The sequence below is a fragment of the Labeo rohita genome, chromosome 9 (genome assembly GCF_022985175.1).
Source record: "Labeo rohita strain BAU-BD-2019 chromosome 9, IGBB_LRoh.1.0, whole genome shotgun sequence".
In the NCBI taxonomy this organism is placed as follows: Eukaryota; Metazoa; Chordata; class Actinopteri; order Cypriniformes; family Cyprinidae; genus Labeo; species Labeo rohita.
The window spans coordinates 8,795,317-8,822,751 of NC_066877.1; the positions used below are offsets into that span (position 1 = coordinate 8,795,317).

Genomic DNA, 27,435 nt, shown 5'->3' on the forward strand with positions numbered 1-27,435 from the left:
ACTCAGAGCTATTTTGAGAATTTGAGGTTAAAAAGTATAGAAATTGTACATATCTAGTGAAACTATTGATTATTTTCTACAAATAAGTCCCTTCCTCCTCGGCTGGGTTTAGAGCCCTTTGAAGCTGCATTTACATTTATGCATTTAAATTTAACATAAAAGATGACAGTTTAAATAAAGTTAGAAAAATGCCATTACAAAGGTAAAAACAAAATTCCCAAATTTTTTGATTATTAATTAGAAGGTGCTCCTGAAATCGTAGCGTAGAGCCCTGATTACACTTCCGCATTCAGTTCTGTATGTAAGAAACCTAGCAAAAGTTTTGAGTAAAAGCGTAGTATAAATCTTATAAACTTATGTCTTATGTAGCATGATCCTACAGTGTGCGTGAATGGTCACGTAACGTTTTCGGTCATGGCGTTTTCGGTCATGTAGTGTGGATTTTTTTCTTAAACATAGTAGAAATGCCACTATGGATGAGGATAATTTTCATTTTAAAATGAAAATGCACTTGTGTAAATAGAGCCTTACTTCTATGAGGGTTTGGACACTTACACACTACAGCCTCACATGTGAGCCACATCTCTGGGCGTGACCAATGTAAACTAGTCTTTTTCCATGATGCCTCACCAGAGCTAATCACCAACACTTGATTTATGCACATCAAGCATGCTGCATGCTTACTGACGTTGACGAGATTAACCCCCTAGGTATCGAAATTTGGTACCAAACGACAAGACATTTTTCAATACTCAATGAGGCAATTCAGTCGGTGCCTAAAAAGTATCAAACTCAATACCCAACCTAGTGTTTTCCTTTCTATTACTAATAGTGTACTATTGGTTACAGTGTGTATACTTTTGAGTCATGTTTTTTTTTTTTTTTTTAACAATTTATTTATTGAAAAAATTATTATAATTTCAGAATCAATAAGTTTCTAACATATGCATTTATTTATTTATCTGTCAGGTACTAATTTATACACCACATGAAAACTTGCACCACTTTATAAAATCTCTTGTCTTGCTATTAAAGGGAAGTCCACTTCCAAAACAAATATTCACATATAATGTACTCACCTCCTTGTCGTCCAAGATCTTCATGTATTTCTTTCTTCAGCTGTAAAGAAGTTAGGTTTTTTTTTTTTTTTTTAAGAAAAACACTTCAGGACTTCAGGACATATAATGGACTGGTATTGTGCCCCAATTTTGAACTTCCAAAATGGAGTTTAAATGCGGCTTTAAACGATCCCAAATGTGGTTGTAAACGACCCCAGCTGAGGAAGAAGGGTGTTATCTAGCGAAACGATCGGTTATTTTCATTTAAAAAAATACAATTCAAATATTTTTTAATCTCAAACACTTGTCTTGTCTTACTCTGCCTGGACTCAGTTTTTTTGTCAAAAAAACTAGTAAAAAAAGTAAGACAAGATGAGCGTTTGACATTAAGAAGCATATAAATTGTATTATTTTTATGAAAATAACCGATCGTTATGCTAGATAAGGGATTGTTTACAACCGCATTTGGGATTGTTTGAAGCTGCATTTAAACTGCATTTTGAAAGTTCAAAATTGGGGCACCATATCAGTCCATTATATGAAGAAAAATGCTGAAATGTTTTCCTCAAAAAACAATTTCATTACGACTGAAGAAAGAAAGACACAAACATCTTGGATGACAAGGGGGTGAGTACATTATATCTGAATCTTTGTTTTGGAAGTGGACTTCTCCTTTAGGAGCAGGACTCTTACTTCATTTACTTTGAGATGCACTGGACACATCGCCATTCCACTCACAGACACAAGTGGACGTATTACCATTTACATTTAAAAGGAAATTTTAATGCTGATAAATAATTAAAGGTTTGAAACGTTCAAGTCAAACTGGCTGCCCTTCTCCTCAAGGTTCATTTGCTGCAATCACAGAGCTGCTCAGTCATTCTCTCACACGTTCCATCCATCCTCAGCCTGCAGCTGAGCCGGCGCCAGCCGCACACATCATGCATTATAAAGTCACTCACCACCCATCTCACCCGAGATGAATAAGAAATATCCACAGAGAGGATGAGCTCACGCTAGAACAGTGTGCGATCGCTCAAACGTGGGCTAAAAAGTTTAGATGAATTACAAGGAGTTTATGTGACCTTGCTGATGCGGTCGCTTCTATCGCAGCAATCACAAGCACATCAATCCCCTCCCTCAAGGCTGTGTTTAAGGAATGACAGCGGGAAGAACGGCTCCTCTCTCTCCCTGTTAGATACGCCGTTGTGCAAATCTGTAATTACTCAGATAATTCAGGTCACCAGAAACCCTTCAGCCAGGGAAATAAAAGTTTGAAAGTCTGCCTTTGTAGACAAATTAAAGAGCTCTTTCTGCCCTATCCCTTCTGTTACATACATATTCTCTGTGTCATAATGTTCTCATATGCCTGTTAAACAGAACTAAGAACCCCAAATGACAATACATTTTCTCTCAGGGTCACAATGCCATATATCATATTCACATGAGAAAACTTCTGATGAAGACAGAAGGATCATTTCTATTCAGTCAACCAAACCATTTCCATCTTGACGGAAACTGTCTGTTCGATTCTGTCCTATGAGCAGCCTATGGTGAGCACAATAGAATCTATTCCATTATATCCACTGTTATTCAATATATTGTGGTTGGGAAAGTTTTTTAATGTCTTGCATAAAAATTGAAGGCTGATTGGGAGATGCCTACACAGAAGGAACTGTGTGTTGCTGAAGGAGGTTCTGACAAACATTTGCATTCAACAGTCTTTCCTCCGTCTGACACCAAACAAAATGTTTCACATCAAAGCCAAATAAATTAAACTTCGGACCAGTTCTCCTCTCTCTAAACAACATGCTCCTCAGCAAATGTGAGCTTAGACTTTTGACTGTTTCTGCTGATGAGAGGTTTGGTCACTGCAGAGTGCACTTTCAGTCCGATCTTCTCAGCGCTGTTCAGCAGTGAACTGCCAAGCACTTCCAGCTGCAGTGTTGAACCGATTCCCAATTAAGAGTCTCTGCATTATCCTGTCTTCTCATGCATTTAAGTGGATGAATGGATTTTTGAGGGGACTTAAATTAATTAGTGTCATTGTAAACCTGTAAACACAAATTTGGAATGACCAACTTCTCTTGCAGTGGCGGAAAATGTCATACTTTTGGCGTTCATCTGGACAATCTCCTGTCACAGGGTTTAAATCACCTTAAAGTGGCCCGCCATGTTGCAATCTCAGTGAAAATTAAAGGAATGCTGCCAGCTAAATAGGGTTTGTCAAGGAAATTAGCACCAGGTGCCAGATTAACACCAATAACTTGGAGGAATCTGTAAGTGTTCTCTAATTTTTTGAGTTCTTTTGCAAATATCTCATTGAACTTTTTTGTACTGTGCTTCAGAATCCAATTAATTTTTGAAATATGCTTAAAAAAAATGCCCTTCTACTCCTGCTAGGATAACTTCAATAGGGCTAAGCAGTGTCCTTGAAATTTAGAAAATTGCAGGTTGTTCTTCAATTTTCATCTCTACTGTATTGCAAATGTTTGAACTGTAGCATCATTGAAACGTTTAATTCAAAAAACAGCTTTCAATGAATACAGACCAATCTGTACAGACATCATCTGCTCAATTCAAGGAACAGCTTAAGATAAAAAGATTATTATTTTCCATTCCATTTGTTGATTCAACAGAACCTTTCAATCTATTAGGATAGATCATTCCCATCTTCAGTTATCAGAACCATCATCAGATGAAAAAAGCAATATGTATTTTATTCTATTCCATTCATTCAAAAGCTTATGATGACACAAATTCCATGTTCTATTCCATTCTACTAATAGACCCAACACATACACGACCATTTTTTTCAAAAATTTTAAATGTTTTTAAAGAACCAAGCGTGCATTTATTTAATCCAAAATACAGCAAACAGTAAAATTTGGAAATATTTTTATCATTTAAAAATAGCTGGTTTCTATTTAAATGTATATTTTAAAATACTATATTTTTCCTGTGATTTCAAAGCAGAATTTTAGCAGAATTTTTCCAGTTACATGATCCCTCAGAAATCATTCTACTGCTGTTTTATTGCGGTTTTAATAATAAAAAAACATTTATTATTATGTTAAAAATAACTGAGTAGAATTTTTACAGGTTTCTTTGATGAATAGAAAGTTCAAAATCTTTTGTAACATTATAAATGTCTTTAGTATCACTTTTGAGCAATTTAAAGTATCGTATTAAAGAAAAGTATTAATGACTTTCCCTAAAAAAAAAAAAAAAAAAAAAAAAAAAAAAAAAAAAAAAGTGACTAACACCAAGCTTTTGAATTTTTGGATCTTTCTATTCATCAAAAAATTCTGGAAAAAAAAAAAAAAAAAAAAAAAAAAAAAAAAAAAAACGTTTTAGTACCATTTTAAATATTGATATTCAGAAATGTTTCTAGAACAGCAAACAGCAAATCAGCATATTAAAATGATTTCTCAAGGATCATGTGACACTGAAGACTAGCGTAATGATGGTGAAATTTAGCTTTGATCATAGGATAAATAATTACATAAATACATAAAATACATACAAAATACATAAATTACATTTTAAAATATATTCAAATAGAAAGCAGATATTTTAAACAGTAAAAATGTGTCATACTTTTGCTGTGTTTTGGGTCAAATAAATGAAGGCTTGGTGAGCATAAATTAGAAAAACATTAAAAATCTTACTGTTCAAAAACTTCTGACTGGTAAAAATAAATTGAATAGAACTACAGTGTTTTCCAACCTTGTTCCTGGAGGTACACCAACAGTACTTCCAATTTTTGGAAATCTTCTTAATCAGACGGGTCAGATAAAGAAGTCATCCAAAATGAGCGCTGTTGGTATACCTCCAGAATAGAGAAGACATAACTCTATGACAACCGGTTCGAACTGCTCCTCTACTCTCTGAGTCCTTGTCTCTAAGGACATAAGAGGTCAGGCACATGGCATTTAAAAAGGCAATTTGATGTAATAGACTATGGGGACCTTTTATGGCTGTGAGTGAAAGCAGTGTTTCAGTAACCTAATTTGACTCTTAAAGCATAAAAATGGAACACCACTGCTGAGCTCTGCTGGATCTCCAGGTCAAATAGTGAAGAAAATGCATTAACATTACTTAAACTTCAAAGACAATGACTGCAGTCTTTCTCTGAGACCCAAAAGCACAAAAAGGCAGACAGCTAAAACTTTTTCTATTAACTTTTTAAATCAAATATATTTCCACAGTCAGATGTCAGAAGACCTTGAGGGAAAAACAGCCCTCTGAAACTACTCAATACTGGCTAGCTGAGCTGGTTATGAAGCAAAAATCAAGGCTGTGTTTTTTAGTACAAATACTGTTGAAGTAAATTTCTCTCGTTTTATGGATGTTTAGGAGTTTTATTGGAAATCAAGACAAACTGATAAAGAAAATGCTTTTTTGTGGTGTTTCTGTATTGAGAGAAGCTGTACTCCGCTCTGAGCGATGTGATGATAATCAGACACCGGCTAAGGAGAGAAAAGAGCATGACTGATGCTTTCAATCTGCTCCAGGAGAGATAACTATCAGCTTACAGCATCACACCTGTTACAAACGGACACTGAAGAACACATATGCCATCATTTAGTGAGCCGATTTGCATATAGTCTGCTTTACTGTGTATTACACTGAAGGGCACATGTGAGGGAGGGGTGAGATGCTAAACAAAGTAGCATATGGAACGCATGAACTTGAAAAAGGCGGTTTATAAGTTAAAAACAGCCTCAGGACAAAAGCAGAAAAACAGGGAATGTGGGAGAAAGACATAAACTGTTCCCAAACCACAACTGACTTGAGGCAAACAAGAACATGCAAACGTGTAGGAGGATTCTGAATGATATATAACTCTTTAATGGTTAAATATGTCATATTGCATTGTTTTCCACATTTTTAGATTAATAATAAAGTGGCCAAAAGTAAGAAATGCAAGAAAAAAACAAAAAAAAAAAATCCTTTTCACCATCTCTCCTCAAGATCTGCATCAGAATTATTCACCCCTCCAATCAGGGTCTAAAATAAACTTTAACCCGTTAACTGTTACTCCCATTTTTTAACACAGACGTAAAAATGCACTATCCAAACTTAAATTTTTATAATTCATGAATGAAAAAATGTTTGCATTATGATTTTGATGTACATTTTCCATGATAATGCAATGTCTGATTATAAAATTGCTTTCAAAGGATGTAGATTTTTGAGGTGCACTCTTGACATATATTAATCTATTACTTTTGCTACATAATTTGTAACACAAAAATATGGTAAAATATCAATTTAGGAGTCTTAGACCTTTCCAACGATATACAGTTTGTCATGACTAGATTAGGATTTATTTGTAATAAAGTGAAGAAACTGAGGGGAGGTGACAATTGCCCAAACTGATTTCCAGGGGCATTTTTTTTTTGTTTGTTTTTTTAATTTTTAAGGGGACCTTATTACTTTAAAAACCATCTGTTGTCTTTAATGTCAAGTACTTAAATTTACTTGAATCAATATTTTAAACTGTTGTCAATAACAATAGACTGTTGTCCAAAATTGTATCTAAATTGTACATGTAAAAAACAGGCGCTCATAGGGTTGCAATATTATAACAGAAATCATTATAAAATGTTTTTGTTTCGTTTTGGGCACATCACATTCTGGCTTCATAGACAAACATGTCGTTCCATGACATTAGCCTAGCACAAGTTAAGCAAAAAGAATCACTGAAGCTATGAAATTAATCTTTTATTAAATCGTATCTGCACTGTGTTGTTTATGACGAATAAATCCGCAAGTCTAAGTCTAATTTAAGCGCCTCTGGTTGGTGCGTTTTCAGCACTGACTAATCGAAGCACTTCTGATTGGCAAATGCATTCTTAAATAACAAAAATGCATTTGATTGGTTGTAAGGCTCAGCGCTGCACAAACCAGTGTGTAAAAGCAATCTGATGCAGTGTGAGCGAATCTAAATGTAATTCCACGAATTGACATCTTTTCATTCATTTTCACTTTTTATTTTAATCATGACAGACTTAATACTTTGTTTAAAGAGCAGGTCATATGGGTTTTTGAAACAGTCTGACCTGCCCACAAACAGTTTACAGTTTAGCAGTGTTGGGCAAGTTACTCTGAAAAAGTAATTAAATTACTGATTACTGATTACTCCCTTTAAAAGTAATCAAATTACTGTTCTAATTACTTTATTTCAAAAGTAATTAGTTACATTACTAGTTAAATTACTTTTTTTCTGTACATCCACAAAATTTACGTGAAATATTAAGCCTGTGTGTTGCCTAACATCCCAGCATAAACGCTCCCGATAAAATATTTGTTATTAAAGCATCAACATTCACTGTTATTTTTACTAAAAGCAATAGGCTGCTGCTGCGTGGTTGCAGAATGCACGGCATTTCGACCAGTGAGTGTATTCTCTGACTGTCCATTGCATTCCAGAAATCAACATTGTTTAACGCTGCAAACACGTGTTACAAATAGAAACTATGCCTATACTTACGCGTGTTAATCATTTTTGTTTTATATTAGTTGTTCTTGCTGCTTTTGTGCAGTAAATGAATAGCAATTCGTTTTAGATGTTTTGTGTTTAGATGTTTCTATTTTACGGGAGTCCCGCAAATCATTTTTTCTATTGCTTTACACACACACACAAGTCTCTGCCCGCCCGCACCCGCACTCGCCCTCGCCCATCGAGTTTTGGGACAAGACTTGATGGGCGAGTGCGGGCGCGGGTGCGGGCGGGCAGAGACTCATGCGAAGACAACAGAAGTTGATGCGTTGCCCTCCGCACCCCGTCGCATGTGCGAGCCAACACCCTTTTTACAATCTATATAGATGATAAAGCACATTCAGTCGGCAATGATGTAACACAGCAGTAACGCATACTTGTAACTATACTCTAATTACTCATTTGGAAATTATAACGCGTTAAATTACTCCGTTACTAAAAAAATAATCAAATTACAGTAACGCGTTACAAAGTAATGCGTTACTGCCCAACACTGCAGTTTAGTAGCTAAACTTCATAGCTGTGGGCACAATTTGCTTGTATTAAAGTTAATAAAGACAATTAAAGCGCATATTTTGTCTGTGGTTCTTCAGACATTACAATAGACATATGGTTTAGAGACGGTATTGTTTTGTCAGTTAGTAATGTTAGCACCTGGCTATTGATCCACCATTATTGTTTTATTAAGCATTTACAGTTTAGCAGTTAAACTTTAGCTGTGGGCATGATTCGTTTGTATAAGTGTTAAATAAAATGTATTTTATGCCATTTTTTAAAGAACAGATTGGAGCACTTTATTATTGTTTTAGTAAAGGTGCATGCCAGGGTTGCCAGGTTTTCACACCAAAACCTGCCCAACTGCTTCTCAAAACTAGCTCAAAAGTAGCCCAATCACGTTTCGTGGCACTAGAACCGCCAGAGGTCGTTGTATACCTAAAACCGTCACGCGGGTAAATTTTACCCACGCGCAAACAAGTGTTTTGATATGGCTAAAGAAGACTTTATTTCATTGTATTATACCACTGTCTTAATAAAGAAGTGTCTACTCACCAACTTATATTTTTGCCCTGTTGTTTTATGTTTATAGAGTTTTATGCAGGCTACAGTCTGTTTTCATAAGTCAATTTAACATTAATAAGACTGCGCTGACAAAGGGAATTAAAAGGAAGTAACTACATCATTGTGTAGTGTAATATTAGAATTCATTGTCATTATTCAGTAAATTAAGAGAATTCATGTTATTTAAATTACTAAAACAGCCCATAGACAACATGTAATAACTTGCGCACAGTGCATAGGATGATGTGATGTCAAATTCAAGTGCAGAGCTTCACCTAATTAATGATTAATTTGTTTATTTATATCATTTATAATTTTAATAAGTGAACAACCAAATAAACTTACGGTAATCAAAAAAAAAACATAACCGGCAAGACTACGACAGTGTGAAAATACAGGCATTATATAGTGGGCAAATTTGACCCGCACTGGCGCTTTTAGGTATAAATGCTCAGTTTTTCGATCTGGTATTATCTAAATACTTTTTAACACCAGGGGATTTTAAATTGCACAATTTTAGTAAAAGTCAATGACTGGGAGACTTGAGTGTTTTATTGAAAATCTGTTATGTACATTTAAATAATATGTACGGGTAAAATTTACCCCGTGGCGGTTCTAGTGTTAAAAAATAAATAAATACATAAATAGATATTGCGTTCTGGGGGGTAAAATACACGTTTTTGGGCAAATTTACCCTGGTAAAATTACCATTCCAGGGGCTAAATATTACATTATTGTAGTCGCTTCAACTCGTGGACATGAAAAACAACCACCAGAAAACCACGAACTTGACAACACTGGTGCATGCTTTGTCAGTGGTAGCACTCGCTACGTTGCTCAAGGACTCCTCTCCATGCCAATCACAACAGACTTGGCCAGCTGACCAATCAGAGCAGAGTGGGCTTATTGAGGGGACGGGTTTACAGACAGAATTGCCTCGAACAAATCGTTTTGAAATCACTGTAAAATGACTCTAATATTTAATGTGCATTCTGAGAAAACTACAATGTTTTCTGATCTTAGATGCATTTAAACCTGTTGTAGGGGACTCCAACACAATATTAGGACACTTTAAAATACCATATGACCTGCTCTTTATTAGTGCTGGGACATTTTTTGCCCCTTTGTCTTTAATTTATGCGGCATTTTTGTTCATTTTGGTGGCACTTTTGCCACAAGCCCTTGTTAATTTCTGACGCTGCCTAAAATCTTGTTTAATTTTTCTTTCTGATGCTGCCTTGACTGAAGACAGCAACAGCCGGGCTCTCTCTCCCTCTGTGCCGACTCAGTTTCCACGCTGATAAGACTGTGAAGATTAAAGACATTTTAAAATAAGTTCCGGCACTGCAGTTAAATAAGCTTTTGGTTGTAAAAGAATCCAATTACCCTAAAATCAGTTCTATAGATTCTCTCCTTTGTCTCTCCCCAGGAACGAATGAAACAAACCTCAGAAAACCCAGATATGGTCTTCCCACTCCTGGACTCTCACCTAACATCTGACAACATCCATAATTGTGCATTTATTTGGTAACACCCAATACCACCCAGGGGGCTGCAACTCTATTTCATATCAATTCTCAACATGAAGCATCAGGGAAATCCTTTTTTTCACTTTTAACACATAAATACACACCTTCAAGACTCTTAGCTCCTCAAGTAAGTGCTATAATTGCTGCACTTCCAAAGCCTACAGATTTAAATGCAGTGCCGTGAACATTTGCCCTTCAAACGCACAGCAATGTCAGACACACTAAGAGCAGACGAGATTCCCACAGCTCCACTCAAACATTTTTTTCCTCGTTTAAAGCCTTGAACGCAATCCACAAGACTCAACCATAAGCTGAAGTCGGTATAACATTCCCAGAAAACACCCCCCAACACACACGCAGCGGAAGCACAAACGCAATTCCATTAACAAAGAGAATTAGCCGTGAGCTTTCATTTTCCCCTCAGCCTGCTATCAGTGAGCCGCAGATATGTGGGACAGTGGGACAGTGGCACAGTAGCATGGCAGCACATACAGTATAATCACAGGACTGTATGGCACAGGCTCAGAGCTCATATGAAGCTGCATTTCCACGTTTCTTAGTCAAAGAATCAAACGGGCATGATCCAATCTCAGCCAAGAGTGAAGATCATGTGGATTAAAAGCACACGGAGGAATATTGACCTACTACATTCTGCATGGCAATGGTAATGGTTTGCAGTTCCATTTAGAGAAATTATGAAGGGAGATTAGGAGCCGATGGTTGTCTCGTAAAGTAGGATAGTAAAATTGAGAAATAAATTGGAATGCCTGAATTGAACACATCTGGCTACTGGTAAGAAGCAAGAATTTTAATGTAGGTCAAGACATGGAAGGCATTATGAAGCATTTGCGCTGGCCGTGATATGAGCACAACAACACTGTTGCATGTTGCATGCTCAGTACACTGAAAAAAGTGTGGTAAAATGCTGTCCGTGGTTCTACAGGGCAGGGTTAACAGACAATTTTTTTTTTTTTTTTTTTTCATTCATTATGTTTGCATGTTTTTGGTCAGCTATACTGTAGGTAAAATGAGCTGGCTAGCAAACATAAGGTTGTCAAAACTGCAAAAATAAATTGCGATTGCAGTTTCAACAAGAATTGATCTGTCGTTATAAACAAAATAATGTTTTGCCATGTGTGCAATAATTTTTCAGCTAATTACAGGTAATATGAAAATTAACCTTAATATTTTATATTAAATGTTTTAATCATTTAAACCAAAAGCAATTAAAAGACTGAATTAAAAAAAAAATAAATAATAATAATAATAATAATAATAATAATAATTAAACTTCTTAAAAATAAGCAGATGAAAACTTTTTTCCCATTATTTTAATTTAATTTCTCATTATGCAGTTTTAAATGTTAATCATCAGATAAGTAATTTAAAATGCATACATTTTAATCAAATTTTAAAATGACAAATAAAATAAAATAAAACAAAATAAAACAAAATGTTACATTTACACACTTTTGTATTAGGGCCAGAAAAAAAAAAAAAAGTTGAAATCTGAACTACTGGCCCAACCGGGTCTAAAATCCTTACTGGTAAGCCTTGCAAAGCCATCATTTGGCTTCATACAAGAATTGTAATACACACATAAGCCATATAGACTATTTTCATGACATTTATTTTCCAGCCCACCTTCACTTTTAATTGTATAATATGGAAAAACAGGAGCCAGGACATTCTGCAAAATAGCTCCTATGTTCCTCAGAAGAAAGAAATGTTTGGAACAACAGGTGAGTGAACTAGAACTCCAACATAAAATCCTATAAAATAGTATGACATTACAAAGTTAAAAGCAGTAAAAAGTGTGGAAGCCCGTTTCCGCCACAAAAAAAAAATAAATAAAATAAAATAATTGCCACTTTTATCTTCAATCAATTTTGAGTTTTTTTCTCAGAATTGTGTGATAAACTCGCAACTGCATGGAAGAACAACTCAGAACTGCAAGATTTAATTTAAACTAAAGCAAGTTTATGACATGTTCTGACTATATAACTTTATTCTGACTTTATAACATGTAACTGCAAGTTATTAAGTCAGAATTGTGAGATATAAACGCGCAATTCTGAGAAAGTATTAGTCTTTTTTCCCCTTCAGAATTGGACATTAACTTGCATTCTGAGGAAAAAAATGAAACCCTGCAATTCTAACTTCATTTTTCAGAATAGTCAGTTTATATCTAGCAATTCTGACTTTAGAACTCACAATTGCGATTTATATCTCACCATTTCAAGATGTAAACTTGCAATTGCTAGATAAATAGTCAGAATTACCTTTCTTTATTCTTTATTCTGTCGTGGAAATGGGCTTCCAAGACAACACAAGCCAAAAAATTACTGTATGACTGTGTATCTGGATACTTAGTCAAATAATTTTCCAGTGGTGAAGAACAGAAAGCAGTTTGCTTTTGGACATTAGTAGAACAGTTGCATACGCCCAAAGGCAGAATTGTGATGCTGCTTTGCTATTAGTCCCTGCATGTGACTAAGTGAACCAGGAATGAACTCCTGTATTTTTCTCCATCCTGTCTAGTTTCATCTCTTTCTTCAGCTGTTCTCCACTTCACTCTTTCCTTTCAGCTCTCTCTTTGTCTAATAAAGCCATCAGCCTTTTTCGATCCCTTTTTACAGCCACTTTACAGTCCCATCCACCCCTGTTTTTTATTCAACCATTCAATCACTAACATTTCCAGCAGTTTCTTCTTGACCTCATTCATTGCTGTCTGTTTCTTACTGGCTTCTTTACGGCCTACACTGAGAGAGTCCATAACTGTTTTATAGACGACTGCATTAAGTCAAACACAGCCTTCACCCACACACACCCACACAACGAAATTTGTTACAGACCTAGACCTCTGCTGAAACAGCATTTGATACTGAGTTTTTATCTGCAGTGCATTTGAAGGAACAGGACAGGAAAGAAACAAGGGCGGGACTTGGTTTTATCCATCTGCAGTTGATTGGATTGTGAGATGTGGGTGTTACATACTAAAGGAGCGAGACCTAAATGTAAGTGTGTAGTTGATAGTGAAGGACAAATTCCTTTTAAACTTTAAAGAGACTTTTTGACTGGGATGTTAAAGTTCACCAACAAGGGAATCTCATTTCATACTTATAGACACCTACACCTCAGGTAGTCTGGATACATTATGCATGGTAACAAAAAAATAAATAAATAAATCAACTTACAACACCATCTAGACTAGCTAGACTTGAGAACAGGGTTTAACAAGTCTGGAATGCCTAACATCAGCCTACAACAACACCTAAATAGTAAACTGGCTATTGATTAGCATTACCCGATAGCCCCGGATTGTTTATGAATGGGTTCTGAGAATGTACACTATGAAAGTGCATTAAAAAGTAAACAGGGCTCCGTTTACATATTTTTACTCACATTTAACCCAGATTGGATATTGTTGCATGCATTTAAAAATGCACAAGATCAGTTATTCAAGCATCCAATGTAAGCCATATTCAAATGTGGTTTTAAATCAGAGACATGTCTGATTTAAGGACATTTGATCTACGTCTTATCGCGTATATCCGATTCCACAGTGTGTGATAGCCTTATGAAACAGACCTGACTGTAAGCGCTGGCACAAAAACTCAAGGCTTTTTAGTTGAAGCAGATGTTTTGGACAATATTGCCTGTCTTCAGATGGACCCTCCACTCGTCCCTTCTAAAGTAATGACACAAGTCTAAAGTCTAAAAGTAATGACACACCAAGCAAACATCTTATGACAATTTATGTCATCCTATTTCAGCATTTCAATACAAACATTTTCATAATGCCATTCCTGATAGCACATGTACAACCTCTGAGACGTCTATTTGATGTCTGCAATTACATCTGCAAGACGTAGTTTGCTCATCTGCAATCCTAGACAGCACATGTACGTCTGCAAGATGTCTGTTAAAGATCTCTTGATCTGGAAAGGATCTGCTGTGTACAAACGTCTGGCAGACATCCGTAAGATGTCAGTTTTACATACTTTCTAAATCATAAACATCTTAAAGACACCTAATAGATGCTATTTGACATCTCATAGAAAACGTCCAATAGACGTATTGCAGATGTCTTGCAGATGTAAATGCAGACATCAAATAGACATCTCCGAGATGTACGTTTGCTAACAGGGATAAGTCTATTGGACGTTTCCTATCAGATGTCAAATAGACGTCTATTAGATGTCTTTAAGATGTTTATGATTTAGAATGTATGTAATACTGACATCTTACAGACTTCTGCCAGACAGACACAGCAGATGTTTTCCAGATCAAGAGATCTTTAACAGACATGTTGCAGATGTTCGTGTGCTATTTGGGATGGCTGTCTGGAACAAAGAAAGTGCTGCTTTGTTTACAAATGTATTTTTGCAGTATTAGGGGTGGGTGATATACTGGTAGACACAATTAACCGGTAAATTTGTCAACAGGTAGAGATTTTCGACTATCGACTATGTCTCTGTCACGTGAGGCTCTAACTGCGACATCGCTGTGCTACGTGGTCACAGAAACTTAGTGTTTGCATGTGTTTTTAAGTTGTTAAAATGCTATCAGCAGTGAAAGAGAACTAATTTCGCTATATGCATGCACACTGTCAGAGATTCTATTTCTGAGACTCACACACATGAAGATAGTGTTCATAGAGCGCAGGAGTAATAAACAGAGTTATTTTTGCCACTTTATAAGCCTTGAATAGTTAAATACACACACTTGTATGTGTCAAAATGCCCATCTTTGCAAGTATCCTTGTAACACAGTAATTTAGGTCTTAAGTGAAAGCAAACAGCTGAGAAAGAAAACACGTGTAACAGCATATTGGATCCAGGCAGCTCTTAAAGTGATAGCAGTCTACTATTCCTGCTTTCTGTCATTTATGTTAAATCAAACAACAAAAGAAAATTTCTTACTACTCTTGATTAAATCACTTTTTATAACTTTAATGAGAGGAAATGGTTATAATTAAATTTACACAGTGAAAAATATGCATTGTTTTTATACATTTGATTGTTTTATACAATGTATGTAGCATTTCTTATTTAGATGTTCTACTGTATTATTTAATTTTATTTAATTAATTAATTAATTAATTTATTTATTTATTTATTTATATTTGTCCAATTGCTTGTCATTAGTTTATTATTCTTATTTAATTGCTGACTGTCTTCTGTGAGCTAAAGTTTTTTTTTTTTTTAATTTAGGCTAGTATTAGTTTTGTGATTGGCACTGGTGACAACAATTATGAAATTTCCATGATATTAAAATTTTTCATTAAGACCTTATTTAAACCTAAAATAATTATATAGTGTTATATATCATTACCATGAAATAACATTACTCATCATGACATAAGATTTTAGCCTCATGCAAGTGCAAAACATACAGTATGTGCTATTTGGCTGTTGGCTGTAGGCATCATGGTGTGTTCAAGCACAGTTTTTTACCCTAGATGCACAAAACACAGTTGGCTTTCATAGTCACTAGATTTTTTTTTTACTTTTAGTCTGGCACGATCTGGCCTTTAACCACACTTTTATCTGACCGATATGGACGGCATTAAAGCTGTCCTTACAACAACAGCCAAATAAAAAGTTGCTTCTGCGATTTTATCCAATTTTTGCAAAGATGAATTAGAACAAGACCATCTAAAACTTGAAAGGTCAAATGTGGAACTCATAGTAAAAGCCAATGGAAAATGGAGTTTGGGCAGGAAATAATTGTAAATAGAGATAGCCGATGCAAACAGGCAGGACCGAAAAAAAATGCCTTGCATTATAAAGTAACCTATCTAAGGTGCCACTCACACCACTGAATGCATTTTTGCATATAATGTGTTTTTTTTAGAAGCTGAACTTTTCACTTGAGCATCACATTTTTAGAATGCAATGTTGACTTGTCTTGTTTGACTTGTCTTGGTTTTAGCATCTGTGAGAAGACACAAACACAATGCTCAAACATTCATCTAGAAAACTGACTTCTTAAAGTCATTTTTTACAATGTTTTTACATTTTAAAATTTTATACATATGAACCTGGTGGCATAACTTATTCACTACTACTGTCAAATACATGTCTATTTTGTACAGATTCACACACACATGCAGTGTGTCATGGGTGCTGGCTGAGCGGAGTTGGTGACACCTCTGACTGATTCCAAATATGTCATTCATGTGTGACTGAACCAGTCATGGAGAGAGGCAGAGAATGGCAGGAATAATGGGATAGAGAGGGAGATGGGTGAGGTTTCCTCCTTTCTCTAGTTTGCTTCTGTGTCTCCGCTTCCAGGCTGTCAAGGTATTGATTTACACTGGAGTATCGTACAAGCTTCTGTTAATATAAGAGGCAGGGGAATAGGGAAGCATAAATTAGACAGAGAGCACTCTCTCTTTGTCTTTCAAACACAAACATACCCAACTTTGTGAACACACAGAGGATGCAGCGACTGTAAAAATCTCTTCTTTCTTTCCTCTCACAAGACTGATGGGATCAGACAAACCCAAATGTGAAAGACTTCCGTAAGCATGCACTTGTCTCCTGTACTACATCTCAAACCTTGAGGGGGATCTGAGAAGTGCACTAGTCACACACATAAACACACAAACACGCTCTATAGAAGCACACACACGCACAATGTTCTGCTGGCTTTGCACCTGAGTGTGCGACCTTGCGCATTCTCTCACTGTTTGCCTCTGGCACTGGCCACCGTTGAGTCTCTGTCCGCTCAAACACACAGGAAAGAAGAGTAAAGGTGAGGAGAACAGAGGAAGGAGTATGTGATAGCACAAAGCTCTTTCCATGAATACAATATACTGCACTCTGTTACTTTTATGCAAGTATTGCAGGCACAAATCTATTTTTTTTCATTGTGAGAACTATTAGATCTACACATAGTTAAATGAATTTTTTACTGAAACATAGAAATTTAAATTTAAGTTTTCATTTAGCCAAAAACAGAGTTTTGTTAATGACATTTGGGTCACTAAACAAGTTGTAAACCATTCGTAGTAAAGTTCTTCAGCAATAAGCCACCTCTCGATATTTCGGCAGACCAATTTTCACATGTTGCTAGCATCATTTTTAGTCAATTTTGGTCACATACACATCATTGGATATATGAAATATTATTTTGTCATTTCAGCTGAATATTTTCCATTGCCAAAACTACTGCAGCATTACTAATTTTATAAACTATTATCTAGTACTAAAAACTAATTTAGCATGACAAGTAGCTAGTTCAAAGACATCCCCACCTCTTACCTTAAAGAAAGATTAAACTGTCATGCCTTTTCAATTGTATCCAACAATGATATAAATTTTGCAATACATTAAACTAATATTCAGTTCATTAAATAACTAATTAACTTGGAACTCATTTTAATAACAAAAAACTGGGTCCCACTTTATATTAGGTGGCTTTTCTACCATGTACAATGTACTTACTGTGTTCATATTGTATTGCAAAACACTTTTTTGCTGCTTTGACGTGGGGTACGGGTAGATTAGGGGCAGGTTTAGTGGTACGGGTAGGTTTAAGGGTGGGTTAAGGTGTTATCTTAAATAGTAAAAAATATTTCACAATATCACTGCTTTGGATTAATGCAGACTTGGTGAGCAGAAGACAATTCTTTAAAAAAAAAAAAAAAAACACACATTAAAAATCTTTTGGTGGTAGTGCATGTACACAATAACTGCATTGTATCAAATGATTAAATGTAAATGCAAGCACGGAGTAGTTAAGGTCACCAAATATAAAATGGGACCAAAAATGTTAATATTTATTTCAGCATTTTTATCTTAAATTGTTGCTGAACTCCCTCAATATTATGCTGTATATTAATAAAAATGATTAAAAATGGAAGCTTATTTAAATTAACCAGATGAATAATCTTATTCCATTTCTGCTATTTGTAAACAAGTTTTAGTGTTGGCAATTCATCAAGCTCACTCTTGTTACCCAATTTAAATTAGCATATGTCTTAAATACAAGGGAAATATAAGTTTATCAACCTTCAAACCACCATTTAATCCAAACTGGAATGCAGCAATATCTAAATTCATCTATGTAATTGCAACTGGTTACTTAGACATGCCCAAAATATTAACAGGGTTAACTAGGAAAAAATAGCTTATAAATATGTATTTGACCTCTTAAGGTTGACAACAACATTTTCTGTAGGTTATGCAAAATCATTTCTTTCTGGACCTATTTTGCACTCTATCCATGGAAAGTGCCACAAACAAACTAACAAACAAAAAAATTAAACATAGCAAAAGCATAATATAATCTACTAAAAGCGACAGAGGGGTGTGTGGGTGTGCGTTCAAATGAGCAAAACATACAGAGGAAAAAAAAAAAAAGCATTAGAGATGAAGGAGAACTAGACTATCTGAATAAAGATGAAAAGAGAGGGCTGGGAAAGGGACGAGTTTAACAACTGCCTTTCATCTGCAGCTGGCAACACAAATGCTTCCTGATTACCACCTTCTCCCACATCAGCATCTCCATCCTCCCAGCCACCATTGCTACATCCGTTTCTGTCTAAAACACTCCCCTTCCCTCTCTCCATTATCCTACCTGACACTTTCTCTTGTACAGGCGTGTTCACGACCACACGCCCACCACAAATACAAAGATACACACCAGAGAGGGATCCTGCAGAGGCTGTCAGACTGTCACCCACCGGCCGTCTGTCTGAAAGCAGGCAGACTCCCTCAGGAGGTTCCTACACACCTGCAGCAGCAGATCCAGCAAGCCACCGGTCAACTTTTACAATGCTGCCGCATCCTGCTGCAACTTCACACATACACACATGCACGCAAGCCAACCCATCATCATGACAGCTCATCATCTCCACTGGGTGGTTATATGCATTTGTTGTGTTAAACACAACCACATGCAATAAGCACCCATGAATTTTGATTAAAATCTGCTGCCTTGACCTGCATGCAGATACACACCCTACATCACACGCAATTCCTCCTGCCTCTCAATCACTCTCTCCAGCAAAATGACATCATTGACAAATGACATCATTGACGAAATGACATCATGGGCAGATGCATGTATGGAAAGACGCGTCTCTCGCGGCTCGTTACTCACAGCATTTGATGAAATGATAGTGTGACATTTTCTCCGCGGATCACACAGCTACAGGTTCAAGCTCTCCGGTGCGGTGCTGTAGTAACCGGCGCGATACATCATTCAGAGCCCGGCCGCTGGTATTCACTTCAGCTCCCCGTGCATTATTAAAGGACGATCGGGTTGCAGAGGCGGTTGTGGTTGTAGTGAAGGAGGAGCGGTGGATGGATAAGGTGACGGTAACCGCTCGCTCTCTCTCCTATCAGCAGCCTGCAGTCGCGTCGACTCCACCGTGCCGCTCTATGACCATGACCGCCACACGTGCTATTGTAGCGCCGCTGATTGACGCGTCCTTAACCCCGCCCACCGCTGCACACACCCCTCGCACACAGAAGGAGACGGGTGGTGAGGAATGGAGGAGATAGTGATGAGAGGAGGTAGGAGGTTTGGGGAAGGAAAAGAGAGGGAAGAGGGGAGGGGATGAAATTTGGGCTTAGATTGAGGGAGAGAGAGGCTTTGGTAAGTTACTGCAGTGCGGCTATCTGACACGGTACGCTGGGAGCGCGAAATGCGACGCGGGAAATATCGAACGGTTAATATTTAAATGAAAGCATGTTGTGATTAGCTTTTACGGTAATAATTAGCCTGTGAATTAAAAATAATTTGTTGTCTAAATGCAGAATGCACAATCACACAGAATATGTTTCTTTCCTAACATCCTGGCATCATGAAGTGATGAATTGGAGAAATCCAAACACTATCCGTTATAGTTTGCATTCGCCTCAGTGGTGATAGTTTGCTTGATGCTGTGGAAGTACTAGAAATAATTGTCACTCAGTTCTTCAGCCTTTTTTTATAATGAGCCAATTACCTGAGCTGTAAATGTTACGTCACTAATGACTCTATATGAAAATGATGTCATAACAATAGTGTTTAGGTCTGTTCAGCTATATACAGTGCTGTGCAGACTGATCTTCGTCTGACTTGAAGCAGCTGCATTTTGGTCAGAAATTTCCCAGCAGGCACTGGACGTATATATACCGTCAGGTTGACGTTGGACATGATGTCGAACAGACGTTGCATTTTGGTTGAGAATGAAAATTGTGTTGACGTCAATTTGACGCTGACTTAATGTTGGATTTTGGTTACACAACCTAAAAACAACAAAATATCAACGTCAGCTGACATTGGTATTGGACATCAATTTAACGTTGACATTAAACGTTGAATTTACATTGAATTTTGGTCAGCCGATGTCACAACCGAAATTTAACCAAATATCAGCGCCTTATGACGTTGTGTGCCTGCTGGGTTTGTCTGACTTGAGATAGCGACGACTCGGTAAGCAAGACAAATTCAAACGCGGCTATTAGTTCACATGGGCTTGTCCTAAATCTTCCCCTATAACCTTATGCAATGCACTGTTTGAGGGTACAGCCTTTACTGCCCTTGTAGATGGTGTCCAAATCCAAGTGTACGTATTCAATCCCATAATACACCTCAATAAAGAGTGTACAGCTGATGTACACTGAATACCCATGCACTGTGAGTATTGCTTTGAATGAATTTACACATTTCAGTGTCCAAATTCACTCACTTATTCCCTTTTCATTTACTTATTTAGTTGGCTATGTTAGTGGATTAGTGGACCTTTAACATCCATGGAACCTATAAAAATGCAGAAAACATTCTTTATAGTGAAAAGGTTCTTTAGATTTTTTAAATGTTAAATGGTTTTAAAATGGTTCTTTTAAGAACTGTTCATTGAAACGGTTCTTTGGGGAACCAAAAATGGTTCTTCTACCCCTTTGGAGCCTTTTTTTAAGAGTGTAACACAGTGAATACTCAACCCAGGCTCATTGGAAATGCGTGCCTCTATATACATTTCTTCAACACTATAATTGCGTACTTTACTGCATGTTTCGCGGCAGTTACAAAGTGAAATGTCCAGAGAGTGGCGCTAAGGCATGTATTGCGGCATTTTTATTACACTGCTTGAGGTACATATTGGAGCTGTTCAGAATTCAAATATCTGGGTAGCGTCGCTAAAGGTTAACGCTCTATCATGTTGGAAATATCCCCCACACCAAACCCAACCCTAAACCTGCCTGACAGTGTTAACAAATGCACAAATGATATTGTAACACATTTGTTGATGCACCCATGCTATTTTAACTTGCTTATGCAGATTTGAGCTGTTTAGTCAACCTGTAGTTTCACAGGGTTCATACTGGAGCTCTTCATCACTCAAGTGCAATGCTGTATCGCGTGAGCTACCGAGTAAACCTACTGAATTACAAAACTCATGCATATGAAGCTGTATATGCGATGACAACATTTAGAAGTATCAGTTTTCAAATCGTGCAGGATGTTAAAATTGTTTTTAAACCACAATATAATATTCTGCAAGTAACTATGTGAAAATTAGACTTTATTAATCAAAATTCTGTGCTCTGTGTGAAAAGAAATACAAGTTGCCTGCATTTTACTGCCTCTAATGTTTCTTTCAACTGGAAACTGCGGTGATTTTTACATATAGGTACGTTTTTTCAGTTTTGCAGAAATGTAGAGGCACATATTTCCAATGAGCCTATGTTGTAAATACCGAATAAGGGTATGGGGACAATTTCGATACAGCCAGAGAAGGTGGCTTTCACTTGAATTCCATCACTTGAATTGGTTACTGGTAAAAACGTGCAATGTTATTACAAAGTATTTGCAAAAAGATTTCATAATTTTTATTTATGATTGGCTGTCAACAGAGAAAGATGCTCTATGGTGTAGCTATTAGAGCTGCCCCTAAATAGTCAACTAACCGTTAGTCGACAAGAGGCTTGGGCAATCAAAATTCTATTAGTTGCTTAGTCACACGATTAAAAAAAATCCTAATATTAAAGGAAGTGACGAAGTCATGCAATCCGTGACCGTGACGGACAGATCATTAACAGCTGGCCTATGTGGTTAAACAGTACATCGAGCAGAACATCCAAATGCTCGCCTATCATTCATCGACCTCAAATATGGCTTATCATCTGAAATATCCAAATAGTAGTAACTTTACATGGCTGCTCAATCTAATGTTAGCCTAGAAAAATATGCGCTATTCAAGAAGCTGAATGGAAGCTGAATAGCAGGCTTACTGCATGAAAGATGAAGACGCCAGTGCGGTCACTTGCTCTTAAAGTACTCCATTATTTTTGGTCATTCAGATAAATATAATACATCTTTTGAATCAAAGCATGTCAAAAAAAATAAATAAATAACTCAGTGTATACTTGCCTTACAAACATGAAAAAAATATATATATTGAGAGTGTCTTCTTTCAAATGAACAAATTCAAATGGAAAACAAATATTCTCTGATTATGTAATCCGTATGAAACATACAAGCGCATCCACTACTGTGGAGATGACGATTCAATGTTGCAACTACTTCTCTTAAGCCAAAATTAAAGAAAGGCCTAGTTTACCAATAAATTATTAAAATGTTAATGTAGCCTCCCTACTGTCTTTCCCTGACACATTCGTAATTATTATATCTGCCGTTGCGCTGTGGCAAGCTTTATTCATGCACTTGAGCGCTTATTAGGCTGTGTAGGCAATTAAAGGCTCATTATTATGATTTAAATGGTTTATTAATAAATGTGCAATTAGTTGACTAAACGCTTAAAATGAAGTACTACTAGTCGACCAGAAAAATCTTTAGTCGAGGGCAGCCCTAGTAGTATTAGTACTATTTCATCTAATTTATCACAAAACTTTAAGATTGTGTAAGCTTACAGTGTGCACTACAGTCCTGACGCTCATGGCATTCAGACACTCAAATTTTAATGGTTCTGAAAAGACAAATCACTGTATGGAGAAAAATTGAAAGACTTTTCAGTAGTACTACAGCACACTGTGAGTGTATATTAGCACTGTTTATTATTTGCTTTTGGGATCTGATAGAGCAGATTTACACTCAACAAAATTGGTAGTTGATGAACTGTGTAGAACTTAATGAATGACTTCTGCTTCCATCTACACTGCAACACTTCTGATATAAGCAATTTGACTTTCTATATTTAAAGAGAGCAATGTGTTCTGGTAAAATAGGAAACGAACAAGAACCTACTTTTATTGTGACCTATCAAACAGTGAACAAACAGTGAGAAATCTGTCTGAGACATATATTGTACATAAACCAACAATTTAAGTAAACAGCACAGACACAATGCAGGAACAAAACGCCCTAGAATGCAGTGCCATTTACGATAAAGGGTGTATTGTGTTTTGTCTCATTGCTCACTCTCAGTGTTGATGGAGGCCTGACAGCTTAACTGCTCAGCAATAGTGTTTAACTGGCCACAAATTACTTCTGACAAGCTTCATCTCCCTTCTGCTCTGGGTTAACACCTTCATGCATGCACAGGAAATTGCAAACATGCAAAGTCTGCATATTCCATGTGACGTGTGTATGTGAGGTCGTGTAAAGCACATCAGACTGATTACATTGCATTTCCATCACCATTTTGACCAGTGAATCTGGTTCACTGTGTGTTGGAGTGTATGCTGGTATGACTGTACATGAATGTGTGCATATCTTTGTCTTCCTGCCAAACACCTCCACACAAACCCACACATAAACTCTGCTTTATAAAGAGAAAAAAACAACCATGAGAGCAAGAGAAATGGAGAAAGAGACCAAAATAAAGCCTGTCATGTGAATCCAGGTCACAGATTTAACCCTCTTCTTCCTGCATCTGCTCGGAGTGCCGGGATTCATTTGCAGTAAAATTCCTACGCCATAGATGGATATTGCAACAATGTTCTAACTGGAGGAGTCTTAAATGATTCAAAGCATCATAAAACCCAAATCCCATTAATCCACAGGACTCTAATCCATATTTACATCATTTACACAGATAATTAACTTATTCTCACGGACCGTGCACAGTATGCTTTAAAATAACATGTCTGAGTGATGGTTGTTTGTGCGGAAGCAGTTCAATCACTGCATTACTAAATGAAAAACTTTATAAATAATTCTTATGGAGAGGGGACACATTTGAGAAAGGATGCGTCTTTCTTGCCGCTATCATTCGCAACAGATGCGCTCACCCAGCGCCCTTGAGCAGACGGAATGAAAAGCAGTATGGGGGAAAGACAGATGGAAGGGTGGGTGACAGATAGAGATATGAAGGCAAAAAGACGAACGAGTGGGCTGAGGAATGGACTGGAGGAATATTTAATGCAGCTTTTGATTTTAATATATTCACTTTGTGACTAGAGACACTGGCGACAGAGATGACCTGACAGAAACATGTGAAAGACTGCAACAAAATAAAATGAATGGGGGGGAAAAATGTAATTGTAAGTATGCAGAAACAACTTTTGCATTTCAAAATCTAGTGAGTTTTCTTGCTGTCTACTCCCTACATTTTATCCTGAAGTGATACCTCATAAGTGACTGATGTGGAACGCACTACGTAGGAAACAACTCTATGTGTCACACAACACATTCTTTACTCCCAACTCACATATTGATGCCTGGTCAGGACCCCTTGGCGACATTTTTTGATGCTCAGGGTACCTCTTTAGCATCTTCACTTTTTGACATGCAGGGTCCTCCATTGCTCTTAGTTGTTTGCATTATGCATCACATTTAATGGTTTGCATGCATTTGCAAAAATAGAAATTTTATGTAAATTTATACTTTCATTGATATTTTGGAGCACATAACCCTACCCTGAACCTACCCACTCCTGAACAATATAAAACACCCAACAGGCCAATAACAGTACATTCACAGGTATTTATTGCAAAAACTGACCATAAAATGCAGTATAAAAGTATTACAAATAAGTTGTGTTGCATTCCAAGTCATCAGGTTTTAATTGGTGAAAACGATCTCGCTCCTGCACATATCACATTCAAAAAGATACTCCCAAACTTGTTTAGCATGATGCAGTCAGTCATGAGACAAACAAGAGCCAATGCCATTTCACTACCAAAGCTGATGTAACGCTTCTTCTGGCGGCAGTTTTTAAATTTGTGCACAGGATCTGAGCTGTATGGCAGATAGAGACAGCAATTACTTTTATTCCTCTCAGAAATCAATCGATTTGGCTTGGAGGATTTGGGATCTTAATACTTTTGTGACTGTAGTTGTATCTGCCTGTAATATCCTGTGTTTTATATTAACAAATGGTTAGGTTTAGGTGCAGGGGTTGGGTTACATGCTCACAAATGTATAAATAGTGTAATGTAAAAAACTTTTCAGTTGTGACTGATTACACTGAAAACAACCACACCCCAAAATATATGCAGTAATGGAAAATGTATTACCCAATATGTAATTTAATCATGAAATTCCCAATTCCCATCAGCATATTGATGCCAAAAGTTTCTTATTTAAAGTAATGGAGGACCCTGCACGTCGAAAAATGACGCCAATTGGTCATGTCATAGCTCTTATTGTGAATGGTTCATGTATGTATGTTACGTTTTTAATTATTTTTAATCAAAACTCGAAAACAACAGACTTCTCCAGTGATTTAGTCCACTTAAACCCTGCATCTTTTTAACAATTGACTGCAAGCTTGCATTCATTTTTGAGCAATGCCCACATCTCAAAATCCAAACAACTGATGGAACTAACTGCATTTTTTTTCTTTTTCTGTAATCTACTTATAGAAGCCCACTGAATAGAAAAATAACAAAAAGGTTATTGTGATTTTTTTATCTCACAATTCTGACTTTTTCCTCAGAATTGCGTGATATAAACTTGCAACTGCAAGTTATAAAGTCAGAATTGCATGATATAGCCTAAGCCCACAACTTATTTCTCTCAAATGCAAGTTTGTAGCTCGCAATTGCAAGTTTATATCTCGCAATTCAGACTAAATAGTTTGCTATAGTGTGTCAGCCTTTAGTCTCATTTGCAAGTTATAAAGTCAGAATTGTGTGATATAGCCGAAACTTACAACTTTTTTCTCACAAACACGAATTTGTATCTCACAATTCTGACTTTTTTCTCGCAATTGCAAGTTTATATCTTAAAGGGGTAATCGGATGCCCATTTTCCACAAGTTGATATGATTCTTTAGGGTCTTAATGAAAAGTCTATAACATGCTTTGGTTAAAGTTTCTTGATGGTAGTGTAAAAAACCTTGCCAAAATCAGCTCTGCAAAAATCAACCTGTTCTGGTCGATTTTGCTTTAAATGTTAATGAGCTCTGTTCGCTCCGCCACTCTCTTCTCTCTGTGGAGTGATTACACAGAGTAAAGTGGAGTAAAGTTTACTTTAGCCGTATTCAGCCGTGTTTAGCCACGAAACTTGCTAGCTAGCACATTATTAGGAAAGACGATTGCAAAGAGTCATAAAAAACCATTATACTCACTTCTGATGTAAGTGAAGCTTCGCGCAAACATAGACACATTTGTTTAGATCGGGAGGCACATTTTTTCTCGCAATTGCAAGTTTATATTGCGCAATTCGGACATAATAGTTCGAAAGATTATGAGAAAAAAGTAACAAATGTGAGATATAAACTCGCAATTCTGACTTTTTAACTTGCAATTGCAACTTTAGGCTATGTCTCGCAATTCTGACTTTATAACTCACAGTTACGAGCTTACGTCACGTAAATCTGACTTCATTTCTCAGAATTGTGAATTTATATTTCACAATTCTGATTTATAACTGGCAGTTTCAAGTCTGAGCAAACAATGGAGAGTAACTAAAAAGAAAGAAAAACATAAGAGATTGAAAATGCTCAGAGGAAGGGTGGTAGAGATCTTCCCCCAAGGATGTGATCTCAGAGAAGGTCACGTTTCATGGATGAGCAATGGAGATTATACATCACTTAAGGGGACAAAAGACCCATAACCCCATCTCCTCCCACCAGCCAGAATCACCCAGTAGTTAGAGAGCAAAGAATTTGAGAGGGACCCATACACGCATACAGTAATAACCATAAGACAAAATAATAACTGAATTTACACCAATTTATTTTTAATGTTGCGTGTTGCTACGTCAAGTATCAATAACTGTAGCTTTTTAAATAGTTGTGTATGAGTCTATCTATTCAGAAGAATTTGTGCATGTTTTGTGAATTTGTGTTTATGCTTTCATCTCTCTAAAACTTCTAAACATCTTACAAATTCTGCAAGGATTATGTAAACCTATGAAAAAAGAGGGAAAAGTA

General features: G+C 36.6%; 1 protein-coding gene across 5 annotated transcripts in view; it reads right to left on the reverse strand.

Moving 5' to 3' along the window:
• Positions 1 to 27,435, reverse strand: part of myo16 (myosin XVI) — a 246,434-nt gene that overhangs the window by 183,110 nt on the left and 35,889 nt on the right. For 3 of the 5 annotated variants that reach the window (XM_051118726.1, XM_051118729.1, XM_051118730.1), the window contains exon 1: positions 19,269 to 19,554. The exons of the other annotated variants lie outside the window; for them this stretch is intronic. In XM_051118726.1, coding sequence (XP_050974683.1) covers positions 19,269 to 19,296 — 28 coding nt within the window. In that variant the 5' untranslated portion in view covers positions 19,297 to 19,554. Of the gene's footprint in view, positions 1 to 19,268; positions 19,555 to 27,435 lie in introns of those variants that run through there. 5 annotated transcript variants of the gene reach the window in all.